The sequence below is a fragment of the Meles meles genome, chromosome 7 (assembly GCF_922984935.1).
Source record: "Meles meles chromosome 7, mMelMel3.1 paternal haplotype, whole genome shotgun sequence".
NCBI classification, from domain to species: domain Eukaryota; kingdom Metazoa; phylum Chordata; class Mammalia; order Carnivora; family Mustelidae; genus Meles; species Meles meles.
Window position 1 is genome coordinate 56,104,077 of NC_060072.1, and position 23,946 is coordinate 56,128,022.

General features: G+C 42.4%; 1 protein-coding gene across 1 annotated transcript; it reads right to left on the reverse strand.

Moving 5' to 3' along the window:
- Nucleotides 1-2,638: 2,638 nt before the first annotated feature.
- MANSC1 (MANSC domain containing 1) lies at nucleotides 2,639-19,852 on the reverse strand. Its single transcript, XM_046010660.1, has 4 exons — nucleotides 19,332-19,852; nucleotides 14,975-15,297; nucleotides 11,149-11,289; nucleotides 2,639-4,063 (listed from the first exon to the last, which is right to left on the reverse strand). Exons 2-4 carry the CDS (start codon nucleotides 15,195-15,197, stop codon nucleotides 3,087-3,089), a joined length of 1,341 nt encoding a protein of 446 aa, XP_045866616.1. The 5' UTR covers nucleotides 15,198-15,297; nucleotides 19,332-19,852; the 3' UTR covers nucleotides 2,639-3,086.
- Nucleotides 19,853-23,946: the final 4,094 nt, after the last annotated feature.

Below are 23,946 nucleotides of genomic sequence, written 5' to 3' on the forward strand. Positions count from 1 at the left end.
AAAACTCTGACACTTCTAACCTACAACAAACAAGGCAAAAGTGAAATTGGGGCTGGCTGTTGTATGGATAACCTGTAGCACCTACCACAGCCTTCGAAGTAGTTTCAAGGATGCCTCACTCCGGCAGGGAGTTCTTTTGAGAAATAAGAGTGTAGAAGTCTTTATTCAGAGCAAGTCAGCTCTGAAGGCTTCACCCTTCAGAGGTCATTAGCTGTTTTAAGAATAGCTTTTGAGGCATAATATTCCATTGTACGTATGGACCACATCTTCTTTATCCATTCGTCTGTTGAAGGGCATCTTAGCTCTTTCCACAGTTTGGTGACTGTGGCCATTGCTGCTATAAACATTGGGGTACAGATGGCCCTTCTTTTCACTCCATCTGTATCTTTGGGGTAAAGACCCAGTAGTGCAATTGCAGGGTCATAGGGAAGCTCTATTTTTAATTTCTTAAGGAGTCTCCACACTGTTTTCCAAAGTGGCTGCACCAACTTGCATTCCCACCAACAGTGTAAGAGGGTTCCCCTTTCCCCACATCCTCTATGGTCCATATATACAATGGAGTATTATGACCCTATCAGAAAGGATGAATACCCAACTTTTGTATCAACATGGATAAAAGGGGACTGGAATAGATTGTGCTAAGTGAAATAAGTCAAGCAGAGAAGGTCAATTATCCTATGGTCTCACTTACCTGTGGAACATAAGGAATAACACGGAGGACATTTGGGAGTTGGAGAGGAGAAATGAGTTGGGGGAAATTGGAGGGGGAGACAAACCATGAGAGACTGTGGACTCTGAGAAACAAACTGAGAGTTTTGGAGGGGTGGGATGGTTGGGTGAGCCTGGTGGTGGGTATTGAGGAGGGCACGTATTGCGTGGAGCATTGGGTGTGGTGCATAAACAATGAATCTTGAAACACTGAATAAATAAAATAAAGTTTAATAAATTAAAAAAAGAATAGCTTTTGAACCTAGGAAATGTCCTGTTGGTAAAATATGGAAAGGATATTTTTGAGCAGGTCCTCCTTCCTAATATTCTGGTTCCTTCTTGGCTGTCACCTTCCCTTCCCACAAACCAAAGGAGGGGGCTCATAATTCAGTTCACCTTGTCTAAAAGGTTGACCAGGCTAGTCACTGTTAAAGTTACTTGCAAGAAAGCATAGGCAGGCTCCCTTCACTGACCCAGCAGCAGGGGGTTATAAGCAGGGAGAGTTGCATGAGAAGAGCTACACTTTCCTCCCTAGATGCATGTCTTAAATCCGGCTGTTCCCCCACAGTGCACATCCCGGACTCCCTCCCAGAGTCAGGGCCCAAAGCACCCCTCATCTGGGCTCCTGCTCAAGTCTCTCCTTTGCCAGAAAGAATGCAGTGCAATAAGGTAGACAGAGAGCTATGTAAGAGCCAGAAGAAAATGTTTCTAAACACCCACAGAAAGCCAGATTCCCACTAACCAATTCTGTTAACAAAGAGAGGAGACATTTTAAAATTCCAAGGCATTTAGTTACTAATCTGATTCTGGCCTACATGTGGATATTCAATAAATACTTGTTAAATTGATTCAAAGTTTTATTTATTCAACCTACTTAAAGCTTATGTAAACCCCTTGGAGATTTGTGTCAAGCTGTTAAGTTGGAAAATATATGAAAAGTGGAATTTTCACTAGACCGGCTTTCCTGTTAATGAGCTTTATGAGCTTAGTGTAAACTGGTGTGTGTGTGCGTGTGTGTGTGTGTGTGTGTGTGTGTGTGTGTGTCCAGCAGAAGGAGGAGGTAAGGAGGAAACGGGAGAAAAGCCTGTTTCTGTCATATCCTACGTTTGTCTTCATTGCTGTACTTACTAACCAGCTACTGCCCTCTAGTGCTCACTGTGTTAAGTTCCCTTCAGAATTCCATTTTCATCTAAAAACCCAGGACTCCAGGAAGGGAAAATCTCTTGTTTTGCAGATGAGCAAACTGAAGTCCAGAGACTGAGGTGTCCAACTGACCCAGGCAGTTTCCTGGATTCTCAGGTACCTACCTGTAACTCATCCGACAAACCCTTTTTATTAAATGCCATGCCTCAGACATTTCAATAACTAATCAATAAAAATTATAGCATACTTGTCGTACACCAGAAACTAATATAACACTGTGTGTTAACTCCACTGGAGTTACAAATAAATAAATGTTTAAAATGCACATAAAAATTACAGCAGCGTAATCATTTAACAATAATGTTAAGTGTTATCTGTTATTTTCCATGTTACCCAAATAAAGCCAAAATTGACTGTTGGTGAAATTTCAATAAGGATTTCTAAATATTGTTGCTATGTTTTAAACTTGGTGAAGTTTAGAAAATTCCTGTATTACTTTTGGGGGCGGGGGGGGCAGGATATTTAACCAGAATGGACCCAAAGTAGACTTGGCTATTTATCAGAATTGACTTATCACAGTCTCCACATAGGCTAATCTTCTGCTAGAATTCTCCCAAAGGAACCTCTTTGCTCACTGATGGGAAAAGGGTGGCGGGGGGGGGGGGGCAGTTTGCCATTTTAACTTAGAACACATATTTTCATCATTTAATCATTTTGCTGGTGGGAATAAATTGAAAGTTATCCAGCTGGATGCGTCACTTACAAGAACATTACTGAGTAACAAAAGATTTATTCAAATATTTAATTGGAAGGAAATACATCTGGAATAACTTTTATTGGAATTCATATAAAAAGGAAAGTAAATCCATTAGAATTAATATCATAAACAGTTGGCTTTATCTGGAACCAGAAATGTTAATGAGCTGGAGCCCAAAAGTCCTAACCACTTTTCCTTGCAAAAAGCCAGTCATTTTTTAATTTATATGCCAATTACACTTTATTACTTTAGGTTGAGCTTTGTTTTCAGCAAATATTTTAGAGCTAAGTCACTCAAATTACCTAATTAGTTTCCTTTCTCCCCTTGTCTTCAAACACCAAGCAAACAGAAAGTTGTAGGGGGCATCAACCTTCTTCATGATGCTTCAGAAATCCTGCTACGACCGGTGAGTCAGCGGGAAGTCACTGCATTGGGGCTACTAGTAACTACGTGAATTAAGAGACATCTAGTTTCCTCCTTAGATGTCAACATAGATCCCATTGATCAAATAATCCAGTCTCGAATAACGTCTCCTGCGGAGGGATTCTGAGAACATTATACCCAAAAGGACAAGGCCTATGGCTAGGAACAGAACCCCAAAGAGCAGGGTTCCGATGAGGAGCCATTTTTCGAATGGAAGGCCGTGTTGACTTTCTGGAACACTGTTCAGGGAGGAACCACCGGGTCTGGCCTTCTCATTTTCCTGGGAAGCAGTTTTATTTGGAGCAGAAGAAACCACATCTGACAAAAGCAGCACAGCTGCGGACGAATCCACCGTTGACAGAGAAAGTGTAATGGGGCTACTCTGGGCGTCCTCTGTGTTTGAAGTGAGGCTGGAAATTTCTCGAAAGGGCACCGTTTCTGCGGGGCTTTTCCAATCTATGGGCGCCTCAGAGATGGCGTTGGAAATGGCTGCTGTAGTTATGCTAGCTTTGGGTATAACCACAGCGTGGGTCAAAACGGTAGACAAGAGGGTTGTGGGGGGCTGCGACTTGCCCGGGGCTAGGGCTGGAGCTGAGGTGGCCATCTCTGGTTCAGAAGTCACAGAAGGTATCACGGGAGCATTGGTGGTGGGGGGCAATGCAGGCTTTGGGGGGGTAGAGGTGATAGGCAGAGAAGCAACGGTCATCATCGTAGGGAGCCTTGTCACATGTTCAGGTAGGAGACGAGTTATTTTTTGCTCTGACGAAAACTGTGAACTCTGTGTTTGGCCTTTTTCTTTATAAACAGGGAATGGTTTACTTGCTTGACCGATCTGAAATAGTTTCTCCGAGTGATCTGAGGATCCAAACTTCTGAGAAAATGCATCTGTCCAGAAGCTATTGGTGGGCTTTGAATACCCTGTCACAGAAGTGGGGGCGGGAGTGATTCCCTGTGAAGGCTGACCATGGATAAGAGAAACGTCTTGGGTTAACTCTGGGCTTGGCGAGTTCGTTCTGGCCGAAGTTGGAAACTCTGAAAAATGTAAAGAAAAATAAAAGGAGACTTAAATATTTCCATGCTAAGGCAGGTTAAAAAAAGACAAACATATCAGCTTGTTCAGTAAATCCCCAAACTGTTGAAACTTGACATTTCATAGAAACTTGCGCAAAATGGAAAAATACAAATTGCTAAATCCGAATCTGGTGACACGGCCTCTCTACCAGATGCTGTGGTTTATTTCTAGAGCGATGGGACAGAGGAGAAATGTGTGGAGGAGGACCAGGCAAATTCAGGAAGAGGTGGGAGGAGCAGAACAAAGGACCTAAGAGGAGCTTGGGAGGTTTAGGAAAGTGGGGACACATAGGGGGCTGAGGCCAGGGAAGAGAGCTGGGCCAGGGTGACACCGCAGGAACTGGCAGAGAGAAGGCTCCCTGGGAAACCAGCAGTCACCAAGGAGAGACTTCACAGCCAGGGCGCCCACAGACAAGAACAGTAATAGAGGCCTGGGGCAAAGAGGAGCAGAGGCAGAACCCGGGACATTTGCCTGACACAGGGAGGATTCCTGTGGGCCAGGAGGGATGGTCTGGTCTCCTCCCAGGGCATAGAGGCCAAGGCAGCAGCAGAAGGCTGATGACATTTTCCAATTTAAAAAAAAAAAAAAATAGGTTTTGGCACCACACTCAGGGGAGGGAGGCGATCTGGGATATTTAATTTTGACTCTCAGAGATTAACATTTCAGAGCCAATGTCTTACATTGGAGGACAACGGAACCAATATTTGAAATTACGATGGCCACAGTGCTGAGATCAAGAGCAGAAAATCACACAGTTCTGAGGGCTGCTGGGGAGGAACCAGCCTCAGATCCTCCTCAGGGGTAAGAGAAATTTTAGAACGGCCCCTTAATCTCACACGCCATTCATCACAGCTCAACCTGGAAAGGCTTTTTGGAGCCATCGGGGCAGGGAATGATCATTTGAATTTCTCTGTGTCACTCTGCTACTTGGCCAGTCATTTCATTTAGATTTGAACTGCAGCAAACACAAGGAAGGAAGAAAAGGAATTTCTTAGCATTCATTGGTTCATTCTTCCCTGTTCGCTTTCCCCTTTTCTTCTTCAATTCCTCCCAATGCCGGTTCCTGAACCAGACCCCACTCTCCTCTCTGCTAACAACCAGATCCAGAGGCAACTTGAGATTTGTAATATCTTTGACTGGTCTATAAACTTCAGACTCCAAAGAGGTCCTTCAGAACTGTCACTTCCCAGGGCGCTTGGTGGCTCAGTTGGTTAAGCGGCTGACTTTTGACTTTGGCTCAGGTTATGATCTCAGGGTCGTGAGATAGAGCCCCACATCAGGCTCTGTGTGGAGACTGCCCGAGATTCTCTTTCCCTCCCCCTCTGCCCCTCCCCCTGCCTGCCCACATAAGCATAAATAAATAAAATCTTAAAAAAGAACTGTCACTTACTAGTCCATCTAGGACAGGGGTCAGCAAATTATGACCCGAGGGCCAAATCTGGCTTGCCACTTCTCTTTGTATGGCTTATGAGCTAAGATCTACATTTTTAAACAGTTGACAAAAATCGAACAGGATACTATTTTGTGACACATGACAATTACATAAAATTCAAATCTCAGTGTCCGCAAATAAAGCTTTATTGGCATGTAATGGTGCTCATTTGTTTATACATTGGTTGTGGGTGCTTCGTACTACAAGGACAGAGGTGAGTAACAACAGATTGTATACGGCCCATAAATCCTAAAATACTGGCCTGGGAAGCCTAAAGCCCTTAAAAGACAACGTTTGTAGACACCTGCTCTAGCATATAGTACTTTACTCCAAAATAGAATTTGGAGGATTGAAATGCCTCTCTCCTCTGACAATGCTGAAGGAAAGAGTTTCTGCTGCAGGATATACCACATTGACAGACACAACACCATGAGAGAAACAGCATCTATATTTTTAGGTAGTATCAGATATTTTTTTAAAAAGAACAGGACTAGGGACGCCTGGGTGGCTCAGTTGGTTAAGCGACTGCCTTCGGCTCAGGTCATGATCCTGGAGTCCCGGGATCGAGTCCCATATCGGGCACCCTGCCGGGCAGGGAGTCTGCTTCTCCCTCTGACCTCCCACTTCTCATGCTCGTTCTCTCTCTCACACTCTCTCTCTCAAATAAATAAAATCTTAAAATATATATATATAAAAAAATAAAAAAGAACAGGACTCAACATAGTTCATTTCTTTTTAATTTTTAAAAAAGATTTTATTTATTTGTGAGAAAGAGAGAGCACGAGCAGGGGGAGCAGCATAGGGAGAGGGAGAAGCAGATAGCAGGAAGCCCAACGTGGGGTTCGATCCCACGGTCATGACCTAAGCCAAAGGCAGAGGCTTAACTGACTGAGCCACCCAGGCGCCCCAACATATCTCATTTTAAAGTTCCAAAAAAAGTCTAGTTAACTCAATGCTCTGTGATGTGTAAGAACTCAGAACTTAAACAAAGCCATTGACAAAAAATGACCAAAACAGCTGCTTTCTTTCTCAAGAGTGCAAGCCCATAAAGAAAGCAGGGCTAGGGCTAGTCCCATTTCTTGATAAGATTCATCTATTGGCAAAGATCCTAGAACCACCCAGGGATCCTCAACCGCTGCTCCATTTACCTCACCCACTGATGTTTGCCATTGGGGTGTAGTGCTTCTTCTCGCTCATGCAGAGGTGAGCCAGAGGGGACTGAGAAACAGCCCTGGGCCCTCAATCCCTCTTCTGAGTTTCACTCTCAAGGGACTTTACGAACTAAAAAACTTAGGGACTGACTATTCCTTGGAAACCAGCTGAGCAAACAAACTCCCAATTTATTCTATCTCTGAATTCCCCCCTTCTAGTCCTTGGTAGATGGGACATACCACGAAGCTGAAAGAAAATTGAATAATACCAAGTTGCAATGGTTTTATACAATGAACAGAGTACGCTGTCATCTTAAAACTTTTGGTCTTTAAATATTCGCCAATCAGTTATAGGAAATGGAGTTCATCAGGAAACAAACCACCAAACAGATATCTACTTAATTTCACTCTAAACAGGAAGCAGATAGTTTATTTTTACGGGGAATCTCAATCCATCAACATGGGCAGATTCGTAAATAGAATTACAAGCTTAATTTGTAAACATCCTGTAGATTAAAAAGTCAACGACACTCTAATGTCCAAGGTTGGTGCCACTTTGCTCTGAGATAGCAATCAATATCTCTGGGCTCTGGGCCGGGGGCGCCCCCTGGTGGCTTCCACAGGCACTGTTTGATTCTAATTCCAATTTATTACCTTCATACCCTCCCTGAAAAGGTTTATACTCATGCCAAGTTCCCTTTTCTCTCATTTCCACTGGAGAGAATCTTTACCACACACTCCCCTTTGCACATGCATTACAAAAGCAACAATATTACAGAGTATTATGAAAATTATTAAACAAATTCAACTATAATTTTTGTCATTATGTCCCAACTATTAACATTTCTGTATATCTTAAAGTTTAATTTTTTCATGTTTTTCATCTGAAATTGTGTTTATTTACATACCTTAAACTTATTTTTAAAAAATTTTACTTATTTATTTGACAAAGAGAGAACACAAGCAGGGGGAACAGCAGAGGGAGAGGAAGAAGCAGGCTCCCCACTAAATAGGAAGCCCGGTGTGGGCTCGATCCCAGGATGCTGGGATCATGACCTGAGCCGAAGGCAGATGCTTAACTGACTGAGCCACACAGGTGTCCCCTTCAAACTTATTTTTTAATATCTGCCATCACATTCTTTCAAGTAGATCCATCATATTTTACACCCAACAATTCTCTGGCAATTGGATATGTATGTTGCTTCTATTTTTCACACTTTAAACTAATTATGTAATAAATAGCTTCAAATCAATAGCTTTTTCTTGTTTTGTTGTTGTGTCTTTAGATTTTATGGAAGTTGAATTACTGGAGTAAATTACCTATAATTTCTTTAACACTGTGCTTTAGCGGTGCCTAGGTGGCTCAGTGGTTAAAGCCTCTGCCTTTGGCTCGGGTCATGATCCCAGCGTCCTGGGATCAAGCCCCGCATCAGGCTCTCTGCTCAGCGGGGAACCTGCTTCCCTCTCTCTCTCTCTGCCTGCCTCTGCCTACTTGTGATATCTGTCTGTCAAATAAATGAATAAAGTCTTTAAAAAAAAACCCACTATGCTTTAATGACAAAATAGAAGACAGACATAGGGAAACACACAGATAATGGAAGAAGGAACAGAATGAAGAGGTAGTGAGAAGGGATAAGAGAGGCAGAACGTTATGGTCCAGCTTCCACATGGCGGGAGTTCCAAAAGGAGAAGAACAAATGTTCCAATCAGTGTCTTGAGCCCCGACCTCTTTGAAAAATAAGACTGGGATATCCATCTCTGGCTTAATACCACTCCTGATTGTCTAATGCAATGGTCCAGGTGACCAAGGGGAACAGCAAGAAGTATCACCACCACCCCATAGGCCCCAGTTTTTTAGCCAAGGCGATATATATATACACACATATACATATATATGTGTGCGTGTGTGTATGTATATATATACGTATATATACGATATGCATATATACGATATGCATATATACGTATATATATACATACACACACACACATATACATATATATAGGCACAAAGTGAAGGGGCCATACACATCGGGGCAGCCACTCAGGGAAAGGGGCAGGACAAGACACTATCTATGTAAAGGAAGGTTTTGAGTGTTTTGAGAAGCCTCATTTGTTCTATGCCTTATGTTTTTGTTTTTTGTTTTTAAAGATTTTTATTTATTTATTTGACAGACAGAGATCACAAGTAGGCAGAGAGGCATATGCCTTATGTTTTTAAAGATCATGATTTTACATTGTACATTATTTCATGTTACTGTACAGACAATGTACCACTTTAACTCTTTGTAAGAACACAGCTCAGTGACACTGAGTATATTCACCTTGTCTGCGGTTGTCACCCTCACCCATCTCCAGAACTTTCTTCGTCTTGCAAAACTGAAACTTTGTACCTTGTGCAAGTTTTCTTATACTTGGGTTTATATCACTACTTAGGAAGAATTCACAAAAATAATTTATGCTTTACATTCCTGCTTAAAGGAATGTTTGATACATCTGGCTCATTAACCAAAACTCAGACACAGGCTCACCCAGGGGACAAGGCAGAGTCTGTGCCCAGGCCCCCCGGGTAGTTCATTCCCCAAAGTATCTCACACATAATATAGTCAAGAAAGAACCTTTGAAGGGGTGCCTGGGTGGCTCAGTCATTTAAGCAACTGACTCTTGATTTTGGTTCAGGTCATGCTCTCAGAGTCCTGAAATCAAGCCCCATGTTGGGCTCCACACTCAGAACAGAGTCTGCTTGTCTCTCTTCCTCTGCTCCTCCTCTTGTTTTCTCTCTCTCGAATAAATAAATAAAATCTTAAAAGAGAGAGAGAGAGAGAGAACCCTTGTTTACATTCCCCCTCCCAACCCTAAAACTAGTGTCCTCAAACCTTCCCAAGCTCAGTAGATGGTGCCAACATCCATGTAGACAGTCAAGCTAAGACTCAACTCTAATGCTTCTCTCTTTCCCGTCGTCACCCCCCCAACCCACACCATCAGCAAGTCCTGTCAACTCTACCTCTGAAACGGGCACATATTTACTTCTCTTAATGTCCTCTGCCACCTCTCTGGTCCACAGTGCCACGGTCTTTCACTTGAATCTTGCCTGCCCCTCCTACCCTGTCTTCCCACTCCCCCTCTTGCTGCTTGTCCATCCCCAATAGAACAGTCCCAGGGAGATTTGAGACATCACCTTGAAAACACCACCCTACACTCCTGCTCAAAATCTCCCAGTGGCTTCCTGTTGCAGACCTAAAATAAGAACTTCCTCCCCTGGCTTCCAAAGCTTTGTGTGATCTCCCTGCTTTTCAGACTTCTTGCATATCTCTCTTTGTATGGTTCACTGTGAGTCAGCCAGCTGGGACTGAAGTGTTTGTTCTTCAAACAGTCCAAAACTATTCTGCCTTAGGATACTGGAACGGGCCACTTCCTCTGCCTGAAGTTCTTCCCAGATCTCACATCTGACTTCGTCCTGTTCAGATCTCAGTGGAGGGGTTACAGATGGGGTTCACAGATGCTTCCTCTGATCACCTAATCAAGACGGTCCACTCAGTGATCATCTATTACACTGTCTTTGCTCATCCGCATAGCACTTGTGACTCTATTTTTCTTGATTACTTGTTTATGATGGTTCTTTTCTCTCTCCTAAAATGTAAATGCTCAAGGTAAGGACCTTGTTTTTCCTCTTTAGTGTTATATTTTTGTGTCCTTAGAGTGGAATAAATGTTTGGCACCTAGACGATGCTAAGCAACATTTGTTGTTCATTGAATAAATGAACAAATAGAATATTATTTATAGCCAAGGGTGTCATGACAAAAACTTTTTCTAAAACTAACAAGCCAAAAACTAACAAGCCAAAATCTCACCAAGACATAGCTGAATAATTCTATTATCTGTAGTTGTTTATTTTCTGTATTCTGAACAATATGTTTAGTATGGAGACCATATTTCCAATGCCTTGTACAGAATTTGGCCCATGGTGGCTGCTCAGTAAATACTTCTTGAATGAACTTCCCTCCAGGTCTGGATAATAAAATCCAGTGTGTTGGATTTCAGCCATTGTTATTATGAAATGTTCGGAACTTAAAGACAAACATACTGGAATTTTGCGCTCACATAGGTCTTAATTAACTCTTTGAAAACAGTCTCTCTGGGCCCTGGAGACCTTATTCCAGTGTTGTTTACATTGTTCTCAAGGGGTGTTTCAAAACACTGTCCTGAAAGGTCTGTGTGCCCTTTATCTCAGGAAGGTAAAAACAAAAGCTACACAACACGAAATATTATCATTTGGAGATCTTTCATTGGAAAAAAGATGTTTGATTTAATAAACTGAACTTTAAATCATGAGAATTTTCCAGTGTGCCTATTTATGACCACTTTTGGCAGTTTCACTTAGACTCTTGTAGAAAATCTTTCACATGAACCACATCCTTAAATAATTCCAATCACCAAGATAGAGAACAGTGTTATTCTTACCTCTAATTATCCTGTAACTCATAAGTCCCTTTGCTGGTTTCAGCGGACAAGCTTCCTCGCTGGGACAGAAAAAAAGGTAGCAGTTGGGTTGTCTAGCTGTTTTTCGAGTGTCGAAGATCATCAAGTTACAAGCTTTGTCTCCTGCAATGAAAGGCTTCCTAAGCATTATACTGAAACAGGATATTTTAAAGAGCAGGCAATGATTTATTCTGCAATCCAACACAAACACCTTCGTTCACAGTGTTCACTTGCTGGCTGACCGCTGACTCATTTCCTCTTCCTTAGTCACATAAAGCAATTTGTGAAGACCTTGGGTTTAAACATCAGAATCAAGGTAATTCTGGTGAAACTAATTTTAAATAGTACACTTAATTCTTTTTTAAAATATAGTACATTTGGGGCACCTGGGTGGCTCCGTGGGTTAAAGCCTCTGCCTTCAGCTCAGGTCATGATCTCAGGGTCCTGGGATCGAGCCCCGCATTGGGCTCTCTGCTTGGTGGGGAGCCTGCTTCCCCCTCTCTCTCTCTGCCTGCCTCTCTGCCTACTTGTGATCTCTCTCTCTCTCTCTGTCAAATAAATAAAATCTTTGAAAAAAAATAGTACATTTAATTCTTAAGATAAGACTTCCATTTGCTAAAATATCCATTGAAACATCTACAGAAATACTGACTTCCCAATCTTTACACAACCCACAACTGAGTTGGGACTTAAGAAATGGATCTAACCTAATGATTTCTTGTATCTCTTGTATCCTGAAGGCAGACACCTATCTCAGACACCTTTGAAGCCAGGAGTCCGGCTTTCTTGGATAGAATCACTAAAGTCAGCATCATTCTCTCATGCCTCCTTCTACAAAGAATCTGAGTAGCATATGGAATACAGAGTCTATTTTTTACTTTTATCAGTATCATTCTTCTTTTGATTTTTTTTCTTTACATTTCTACTCTTCCTTATTTCTGCTTTTCTATTTTCCTTCCTTTCCAGCTTTTCACTCTTAGCTTTTATTTCTGGCTTCTTTTTCTCTTCTTCTGCCCAATAGAAGCTATTCTTTCTATTCATCATGGCCTAGAGTTGACTTTGGCCTCAATCTAGTACTCACTTCTTGGCCTATGACTCCTGAGGGATCAGTATACCCCTGGTCAGGATGAAGGTTAAGAGGCATGTAGGCTAATTATTAAAAAATGTGTGCTCTTTCTCACCGTACATGCACATGCATACGCACGCACATAACCATGTGTTAACTAACCTTGTTCTGGTAATCATTTTGTAATACATACATGCATCAAATCATCGCACTCTGCATCTTTAGTTGACACACTGTTACATGCCCAATATATCTCAGTAAAGCTGGGGAAAGAAACCCTGCATAACCTAGCCATCAGCACCACGTCTTCAAATCAGGCAATGGTTAGGATCAACCTTGACTTCCACATTTGGAAATAAGACTCAGTGAGCTTCTGTGGGGGTCTGATCATGTCCACTCTCCATTACCCATGCAATAAGAGACATACTTTAGCTTTTCCTTTCTCAGCAATGGGATAATTCTGCAATACCATTTTTGGGGGCCACATAGGTAAAGGGGAAGGTCCATAAGCCCCCCAAGTTGTATGCAAAATCTTATGTCCTTTGTCCTTATGAGCATTTCTCTAGAGTCTGTGGCTATCAGCAAATTGTCAAAGTGCTTTTTTGAATCCTAAGCAGCTAAAGACCATTGCTCAATAAATGAGGAAAAAGTCTGAAATCCATTAAATGCGACCCACAATTACCTCTGCTTACAGTAAAGCAGTAACAATAAATTTGCTTATACAATAAGGCAGCAAACCCCCATTTCTTATTAAACACCCCCTATGGAACTGAAAAGCAACGCAAGGTTTCCTGTATTCCAGCAGACACCCACAGGCCATTTAGTCCTGTTTGCAGATGATTTTCTATTTCATATAAGTGTTGATAACATGTAAAGAAAAACTGGAAATTTAAATTAAATCTCTGTAATTTCCATAAATGGGTCTATAAAGAATGTTCAAAGGCACATTGCCGAGCTTAAGAAGACCACTGAAGGGTTTTGTTTTGTTTTGTTTTGTTTGTCCTCCTGACATCAAATACATGGTATTGTTTCTACACTAATTCTCCAATTCTCTGACACCAACTAAGTGTCTTATAATTCAATTCAATTCTTACACTAACTACCTGGAGTTACCATCAGACTCCATAGTTTTAAGGGTTCAGTCCCATAAGACTGTCTTCACTTAGATGCCAGTAAAAAGTATCAGGTCCTTTGGTGGGGGGTGGGGAGGGTGGGGGGCACGTGGGTGGCTCAGTTGGTTAATGGTCTGACTTGGGCTCAGGTCACAACCTTGGAGTCGTAGGATTGAGCTCTATGTGGGCTTCCCACTCAGCAAGGAATCTGTTTCTCCCTCTTCTTCTGTCCCTCCCCTGGCTTGTGTGCTCTCTCTCTCTCTCTCTCCCTCTCTCTCTAACAATAATAATAATAAAAAGTATCGGGTCTGAGGTTATTCACACTTCTGCCCAGTGTGGCTATAAATTCAGGTTCCCACCACACGTGACCTCGGAGTTGATAATTTGTTAGAACTACCCACAGAACTCAGGAAAAAGCTACACTTACTATGACATTTTATCAAAAAGACAGAAATGAACAGCCAGATGAAGGTTACAAAGGGCAAGGTCCAGAAGGGTCCTGACTGCAGGAGCTTCTGTCCCGGGAGGTTGGAGGGCACCACCCTCCCAGACACATGGATGTGTTTGCCAACTTGGAAGCTGCCTAAAACCATGGTTTCAGGATTTTTATGGAGATTTCAATATGTGGGTTCATTGGTGACTGAATTCAATCTCCAGCCTCTCTTTTTTTACTTGGAGTGGGGTATGGGGCTGAAAGTTCCAAACTTCTAAAAAGGCTTGGTCTCTCTGGTGACCCATACCCATCCTAAGCTATCTAGGGAGCCACTAAGAGTCACCTCGTTAGCACAAACTCAGGTGTGGTCAAAGGGGCTTAGAATGAAGAACAAAAGAAGCTCCCGTTCAGGAAATTGCGAGGTTTTTAGGAGCTCCGTGCCAGGAACCAAGAACAAAGATTATATGGATATATTTCTTTCTATACCACACCCATTATAGAAAGAAAAGAAACTAAAGACATAACAGAAAACATATGGTTTGGTTGGCTAATAAGCGAGGTTAAGAACCACCAGTCCAGTGTCCACTAGTTCTTCTAGGTTCCTTGATGGCGAGACCTCGTCCATCTTTTTTACTGTTTTGTCTTCAACACCTAGGAAGACACTTGGAGCTCAATAAATTGTGTGTGGTTTTCGTTGTTGTTCTTTGTTCATTTATTTTTCATTTAGGGAGTTCAAACAGGATCATAAACACCTGAGAAATGATCACTGTTTCACTGTTTCTTTTTCAAGTCATAGGTCTGACACTTGAAATATGCAAATATATGGTTCAAACCCATGGGCCTCAGTTTCCTTCTGTGTCATGTAAAGCTGTTAGACCAAACAGCTTCCTACGTCCTTTAAGGATTTTTGTTTCTAAGACATTGGAAACATCTTAGATACCTATTACAACATAACATCAGAGGTTTTCAGCCTTTTTTCTAACCAAATACCTGGGCGATAGACACACACACTCATCAGAAACTTTGCCTCAGCTTAGGGGAAGGGAGGACATGCTTGTGCAACATTCTCCCAGTGATTTTGTTACTCACATTTCTACCCCACTGAAAATCACTAGTATAATCTATGTAGCCACATCAACCAGCTACTTGTGTCACAAAACACTTGGAACAAAGAGCTGCCAAGAGACTATTACTTACCTGTTATGGTTTTTGTTGAACAGCAAGAATTAATGCAGTCTTCCTGAGTTAATGTATGTATGGGCTCATTGCCTCTAATTCCCTTAGAAAGAGATGACTGGATGTCAATGACAACATCTTCTAGACTCTTGGTAGGGCAGTTCTGACTGGTGGACAGCCTTAGTGTCAGGAAACAAATTATTACACAAGTGTAAGTCAAGCTCCATTCGTCCCTAAAGAACATTTTAAATTTCAGTTTAGTCTTAGTCTTCAAAGGTCAAGGACAATTCTTCCTCTGGTCTGAGTTTGCTTCAAGAAGATTGTACAGATCATGGAATTTCTCTCTAGAACAAAAATAGAACATCAGCAATGAGTTTTGTTTCTTTTAATAAATCTAGCGAAGATACAGTTCATTTCCTTCTAGTCAATGTAAACAATTCTGGATGTATAAAACAGAAATAAACAAGCATATTTTTTTTATTTTTCACTTTTAATAGATCAAGACAATCTTCCATTAAAAACCTGGAAGACACACCATGAGAGACTGTGGACTCTGAGAAACAAACTGAGGGTTTTGGGGGGGGTGGGGGGTTAGGTGAGCATGGTGGTGGGTATTAAAGAGGGCATGTACTGCATGGAGCACTGGGTGTGGTGCATAAACAATGAATCTTGGAACACCGAAAACAAATTAAATTAAATTAAATTTTTAAGAAAACTTGGTAAAGAGAGGCACTTGGGTGGCTCAGTTTGTTGATCGTCTAACTCTTGATTTCAGCTCAGGTCATCTCAAGGTCATGGGATCAAGCCCTGAGTCAGGCTTAATACTCAGCAAGGAGTCTGCTTGAGATATTCTCTCCCTAACCCTCTGCCCTTGCCCCCGGTGCTCTCTCTCTCTCTAAAATAAATAAATAAATCTTAGGGGAAAAAACTTGGTAAAGAATTAGTTAGCACAAACACATATACTATCCCATCAATGCTTAAAAGCTGAGCAGTGTCTATGATGGAAGAGGTATAAACAGAAGGTCTGCCCCCAAGTTCTAGAATCTTTTCTCTTCTTGCTTCTTCTAACCTGGAAGGGAGAAGACACAAAATTTCTAGTCACTGATAAAGCAGTGATCATACACTTGAGCATGGTTTCTTTCTTGCTAATAACAACTTGCGCTTTTATATCACCTACTAGGAAACATGATTGCATATCGCTAAGTGAAAAAAGCCAGACTGAAATGTATGACTCCTTGTCAACTATATGACATTCTGGAAAAGGCAGAACTATATCAACAGTAAAAATGTTAGTGGTTACCAGGCAGAGGCAGGGAGGGATGAACAGGTGGAGCACAGGGGATTTTTAGAATAGTGAGGCTATTCTATATGATACTGTAAAGGTTGTTACAGGTCTTTACATTTGTCAAAACCCATATAACCGTGCAACACAAAGAGTGATCCCCAATTTTGGGGGCAGCTCACTGGCTCAGTTGGGGGAGCATGCAACTCTCGTTCTTGGGGTTGTAAGTTTGAACTCAACATTGGGTGTAGAGATAACTTAAAAATAAAATAAAAAAGAATTAGAGGGATCTCTAATATAAACAAACAGACATGAGTTTAAAAAATAGTTAAAAAGCGAAACAAACGTACATGTATTATCCATATACAGTAACAGTACAAGTCCAATACCTTCCTTGCTATTGTGTCCAGCTTTTATAAACAGTCCAATAAGTTACATTTATGTTTCTCACCTGTCAATCTCTATGTTAAGCACTTTACATGTGTCATGTCACTTAATCCTTACAAAAATCCTGATGAGATAGAGTCCCAATCCTTATGAGATAAAAATTTCATTTATATGAAAAATTCATAACATTTATATGAAAAATGAAAAATGCATAACATTTTCAGGAGTGCCTGGATGCCTCAGTTGCTTGGGAGGCTCCTGTCAGCTCAGGTCATGATCCCAGGATCCTAGGATTGAGCCCCACATTGGGGAGCCTGTCTCTCCCACTCCCTTCTCCCCCCCCAAGATGCTCTCTCTCAAATACACAAAATCTTAAAAGAAAAAATTAGTTGCACAGCAAAGGAAACAGTTAACAAAACCAAAAGACAACTGACAGAATGGGGGAAGATATTTGCAAACAACGTATCAGATAAAGGGTTAGTATCCAAAATCTATAAAGAACTTATCAAACTCAACACCCAAAGAACAAATAATCCAATCAAGAAATGGGCAGACATGAACAGACATTTCTGCAAAGAAGACATCCAGATGGCCAACAAACACATGAAAAAGTGCTCCACATCACTCAGCATACAAATACAAATCAAAACCACAATGAGATACCACCTCACACCAGTCAGAATGGTTAAAATTAACAAGTCAGGAAATGACAGATGCTGGCAAGGATGCAGAGAAAGGGGAACCCTCCTCCACTGTTGGTGGGAATGCAAGCTAGTGCAACCACTCTGGAAAACAGCATGGAGTTTCCTCAAAAAGTTGAAAATAGAGCTACCCTACAACCCAGCAATCGCACTACTGGGTATTTACCCTAAAGATACAAATGTAGTGATCTGAAGGGGCATGTGTGCCCTAATGTTTATAGCAGCAATGTCCACAATAGCCAAACTATGGAAAGAACCTAGATGTCCATCAAGAGAAGAATGGATAAAGAAGATGTGGTATATATATACAATGGAATACTACGCAGGCATCAAAAGAAATGAAATCTTGCCATTTGTGACAACACGGATGGAACTAAAGGGTATTATGCTTAGCAAAATAAGCCAATCAAAGAAGAAGAATTATCATATGATCTCCCTGATATGAGGAAGTGGAGAGGCAAAGTGGGGGGCTTGGGGAGTAGGGAAGGAAAAAATGAAACAAGATGGGATCAGGAGGGAGACAAACCGTAAGACTCTTAATCTCACAAAACAAACAGGGTTGTGGGGGGCGGGGGGAGGGTGGTTGGGTTATGGACATTGGGGAAGGTATGTGCTATTGTGAGTGCTGTAAACCTGGTGATTCACAGACCTGTACCCCTGGGGCTAATAATACATTATATGTTAATAAAATAAAAAATTTTAAAAAAATTTTTTAAATTAGTCCCATTTTCAGTCAAAATAGAAACAATTGTGGGATATTTGCGCTTCTTTATTAACCTATTGAATAACAAGTGGTATAGCTAATAACTGCCATAATGTTGAAGATTTTATTTATGTATTTATTTGAGACAGAGAGAGAGAGTTCAAGTTGGGCGAAGAGCAGAGAGGGACAAGCAGACTCCGCGCTGAGTTCAGAGCCCCAGTGGGCTTGATCTTACAACCTTGAGATCATGACCTGAGCTGAAATCGAGAGTCAGAGGCCCGACGGACTGAACCAGCCAGGTGCCCCTAATAACTGCTGTAATTTTAAAGGATTCGTGAATGGCCATGATACTGGAGATTTGGATAATAAGTAATATGATATGAAAACACCTGGGATTCCTGCTGGTGACAAATTACAGCTGCCTCTAACTCTACCATGGCTTTTGACTACTTACCTCTTAGAGGTCATGTTACATTTCAGTTAGAGGCTACTAAAATCCTAAATGTTCCCACTGAAGTTCTCAGACTTTCTGAATACTATCCATGGCTTCTCCCGGTTAAGAATCCTGACACAAGTTATCTTTTTAGGCTGTCATATTTCCCAGATCTCTTTTCTAGCCCTCGAGAAAACCAAACAGGAGCGAAAGAGGAAAACCAGGCCAATACTTCACTTTGAATGGATTCTGATGGAATCTCTTCTGGAGTGCTTGCCCAGAAGCTGGAACTATACGAGGGAATCGGGTAGGAGCTGCGCTTTCTGTAGGCGGCACCTTTTTAACGCCTGGACTGCAAGAAGTCCTGAAGAGTTTATCTCGATAAAGATGCTCAACAACTATTAGGTAACGTAATTCTTCTAATCGTTTTTCCTTAGGCCTTAAAGGTCCACGGCCAAGTTGAATTCTATTGAAAGATAGGGGGAAATGGATACAGGTGGGAGCGAGAGGAGGCACCTGTCTTTAACGCCTGCTTACTATCGTCACTAAAACGCGCTTGTACACACCTGTGCCAAATAGTGGGAATCATTTCCTTCCCCTCCCTTTGAGGAAATGCATGTCCCCTTACTGAGTATTCTTCTGCCTCTCCTGATGACGACGCGGAGCCAGTGCCATTTATGACAGGTGCTTCTGCGCGAGAGTGGAGAGTCCCCTCTGCGGGTCCACAGCCCCACCGTCCCTCCCGCCAGCCCTTCCTCGCCCCAGCCCGAGTCTCGGCGCTCCCGGAGAGCTAGAGCGGAGCGCCTGGAAAGGAGGGGGCTCGCTCTCAGCGGTGGCGGTCGGCCTGGAGGGGAAGGCGGCGACGCCGTTACCTGGCAGCTACAGGCCTCTGGGGTCCCTGTGTCCTACCCGGGTGAGGACAGCCCCCCGCGCTGCGGGCAGAGAGCGGCAGGTCCGCGCGGGTCTCGGCGAGGGCGGCAGAGATGCTCCGCAGCTCCTGCCCGGCCGCGGCTTGTATGCTTAGCCAGTTCCTGCTTCCGTTGCTGCGGCCGAAAGTTGGCCGGGGGAGGCGGGTGGGGAGGGCACAGTCCTGCCCTGCAACCCGGAGCTGCTTCCTGGCCACTCGGAGAGCGGTCCCCCGGGAGCCCCTCCTTGCGGTGGCTCCAAGCACCCGGCGACCGCGCTGAGCTCGGGACCGAGGCTGCAGCTGCCCCTCACCCCCTGCCCCGCAGCTGCGTCTTGCGGAGAAGGGGGTGGGGAGCGTGGGCGCGACCCGTGGGGGTGTCCGCAGGTCTGCAGCTGCCCAGCTCGTTCCGGAGGCCACCGAACGCGCGATCTCACCAGAGGAAAGTCAAACAGGACAAAACGTGTGCACTGCAGGCTGCCTGTCCCCGCGGTGTCCTGGTCTAGTTCCCCTTCCCAGAGCCACCTCTGAGCGCAGTTTCTCCACTTCGGAGTTAGCAGGGCTTTCTGTCTGGGGCCTGATTATGGGAATTGTTTCGATCATTTCAGGCATGGAGGGTCCTCAGTTAGAGTTGGCAGCTCTCCAGTTAAATGTCCTGCAAGTCAGGCCTCAGCGAAGGCATCCGGATTCCGCTCGGATTTACTGTTTATAGGTATAGATAACAGTGAAAATAATGGTGCCTGCTATAGTTACTAAAACGTATCCCCTGGCATCTAGCATAGTACCTGGTATGTAATAGGTGCTCAATAAATATTTAACTAAAATATATTGTTGAGTGAACAAATGGAAGGGAACTGCTAGGGCATAGGTTGTATAAGTTATGTTTCTTTCTTTTTTTTTTTTTTAGATTTTATTTTATTTTAATTGACAGATCACAGGTAGGCAGAGAGGAAGTCAGAGAGAGAGAGAAGAGGAAGCAGGCTCCCTGCGGAGCAGAGAGCCCGATGTGGGGCTCGATCCCAGGACCCTGGGATCATGACCTGAGCTGAAGGCAGAGGCTTTTAACCCACTGAGCCACCCAGGCACCCCAGAAGTTATGTTTCTATATCCATGCTCACTCACCGCGACCTCGGTGTAAGTGCAAACAGATGTAACTTTACCAAACCACTGTTAATTAACTTGCCAAAGATTCAAACCTTAGACATCTCTACCTGGTGGGTGTGAAGAGCTTGCAAACCTAAAGCACTAAGCCATTGTAACTTACTATTCTAGACCTGACACAGCCATTCTGGTTTTAACCAATAGCTGTTAGGAGGCATATGTTGAATAAGAATACATCTGACCAAAGGTCCTTTGTATGAAACAGAACTCTACCAGTTGTATCCAGAGGGTGACCTGCTCTTGAATTACAACAATGTTACAAATACTTGGTTTTAAACCCTTACCACGGGCTCCTGGGTGGCTCAGCTGGTCAGGCTTCTGAGCCTTCTGCTCGGGTCATGATCTCAGGGGCCTGGGATCCATCCCTCATCTGACTCCCTGCTCAGCCAGGAGCCGCCTTCTTCCTCTGCCTCTGCTATTCTCCCTGCTTGTGTTCTCTAGCTCTTTGTCAAATAAATAAATAAAATCTTTTTTAAAAAAAGTTACCAAAGCAAACCTCAGTGATTTCCCATTGGAGTAATTTTACCATTGCAGCAAAAAACTGATGTAAACAATACATTTTATCTTTGCAGAGGATATACTTGAGGGTGTGGTAGGGAAAGGTCCATTGCTTTTTTTTTTTTTTTAAAGATTTATTTATTTGACAGATAGAGATTACAAGTAGGCAGAGAGGCAGGCAGAGAGAGAGAGAGGAGGAAGCAGGCTCCCCGCTAAGCAGAGAGCCCGATGCGGGGCTCGATCCCAGGACCCTGGGATCATGACCTGAGCTGAAGGCAGAGGCTTTAACCTGCTGAGCCACCCAGGCGCCCCAGGTCCATTGCTTTTTAGCCCTTCATAGGACAGTGCTTCCTAGTCACTAAGCAGATGTTTTGTTCTCTTAGAAGTTTCAGATTTAGGGCTGTAAACAATGAACCTGTTATCCTTGTAGTGACATATTGGTTTTTCAGTTATGACTATGAATAGAGGACACTGATGAAAATAACGATTCAAGAAAATTTTTCTACTGGTATAAACTAGGTGTTTAAGTTAGAATTAAATCTCTTTTCATCTCATGGCCTGAAAAGATACTTGGTTCTCTTCTCTTGATACCTTAGAAGTCCCATTAGGTGGAGGCAGATTTTTTAAAAACACTTTATTCAGAAAACATGTATTAAACATGTGCAGGGGAAATTAAAGATCGGTAAGACATTGGAGCTACCTCCAAGATGCTTATAGTGGTAAGATTTTATTTATTGTGTAAAGAATAAATATAATGATAGAAGATGTTAAGGAAGTTCAAAAGAGGGATGTATAATCTGGACTTCTGGGAGGAAATGAAAAATTTAATCTTTTTTTTAAAGACTTTATTTATTTTTAGAGAAGTTTTAGATTCACAGTAAAATTGAGAGGAAGGTTCCCATATGCTTCTTGCCCCATACATGAACAGCCTTTCCCATTAACAATACCCTCCACCAGAGAGGTACATTTCTTGCAACTGATGACCCTCCACTGACACATCAGAATTACATAAAGTCCATAGTTTACCTTATGTTTGCTTTTAGTGTATTACACTCTATGGATTTGGACAAATGTGTAATGATGTATGTCCACTGCTATAGGATCATACAAAGTATTTTTATTTGTTTTTTTAGGTTTTATTTATTCATTGGAGAGAGAGAGAGACAGAGGGAAATAAAGATAGAGAGAGCAAGCCTCAATAGCAGGGAGAGGCAGAGCTGAGCCGGGATGCAGGGTTCAGTGCAGCTTGGGCTCGATCCCAGGACTTGGAGATCATGACCTGAGCTGAAGACAGACACTTAACCATCTGAGCCACCCACATGCCAGCCCCCCCCCCAAAGTATTTTCATTACCCTAACTGTCCTCTGTGCTGAGCTTATTCATCCCTCCCCCACCACAACCCCTGGCAATCACTGTTCTTTTTATTGCCATAGTTTTACCTTTTCCAGATGTCATGTGGTTGGAATCATACAGTATGTAGCCTTTTCAGATTGGCTTCCTTCACTTAGTAAAATGCATTTAGGCTTCGTTCATGTCTTCTCATGGCTTATTAGTTTGTTTGTTTGTTTGTTTGTTTTTTATTCTTTAGCACTGAATAATATTCCATTGTCTGATTGTACTAGTTTGTTTATCCATTCACATACTGAAAGACATCTTGGTTGCTTCCAAGTTTTGGCAATGGTGAATTAAAGCTGCTATAAACAACCAGTGTAGGTTTTGTGTGGACTTGAGTTTGCAGCCACAAGTTAACCTTGAAAGCTGAAGTTCAGTTAGCTAGAGGGAGAGAAAAAGGCTGAATATTCCAGACAGAGAAAATGGTGTGAATATTCAGGGAATTTTATCCTGACTGGCATGAAATTTCCCTGTGTACATAAAGGAATAGAGAGAAAGTCGGGGAGTCAGAACAAGAAGGTTCTCATATGGCAAATTTTAAACTTTATCTTGAAGCAATGGGAAGTTATTGAAGGTTTTTATAGGGCAGTAGCAGGTCCAGAGACTTTATTAATATTCTAAAAATTCTGTCTGCCAGCCACATGTAGGATGGACTGAAGGAGGTGAAGCCAGAGGCCTTCTGCTTTCCAAGAAATGGGAGAAGTAAGGAGGCCCTGAACAGGGTGTGGAGGTTAGAAGAGAAATTAAGGAGAGAGGTTCTTCAGACTTGTCACTGGTTGGTTGTGGTAATAGGGGTAAGCAGATATAAGGTGTAGGAGACTGGGTGGCTGGAGTGCCAGGCAATACAGAGAAACAGGGAGAGGAGCTAGTCTAGAATGGAGAGATACATAATAAGTTGCAGAAAATTTGATTCCTGCTTTCATGACTTACTAGCTTGTGATCAAGAATAAATTTCTAAACCTCCATGTAAAATCAAGAAAGTGTAATCTACTTTATAGGCCTGTCAGACAGGGCCAATATTGATGAAATCTGGAAGTTTTTGGGTTCGTGAGCGAATAGCCAAGAAAGAATTCTTGAGAACTTTTTGGTGCAAAAAGGTAATTTTATTATAGCACAGGGACAGGGCCCATAGGCGGAAAGAGCTACGCTGGGATTGTAAGGAGTGACTGACTATATATATCTTTTTTTTTTTTTTTAAGTTAATGGGGGGTTAGGGATAGCATAAGTCTCTAAGGAATTTGGAAGCAAAGCCTTCAGGACCTGGAGGTGCTAGCTGCTGTTAAGATAAGGTTACATTTAGTCTTTAATAAAACACAAATATTAAGGCAGCCATGGTTTCCTCTGCATGTTTCAGGTATCTATCAGTGGGCTGTAAGGAGATTTAAGTTAAATTACATTTCTCTTGCTTTTGTTTCCCTCATCATTATGAAAGTGCTTTATAAACCCAAAAAGACAGTTCAATGTATATATGTCACATATTCATGTGGAAATGACTTTAAAGGTGCTATAAGGAATCATTTCTATGTCTTCTA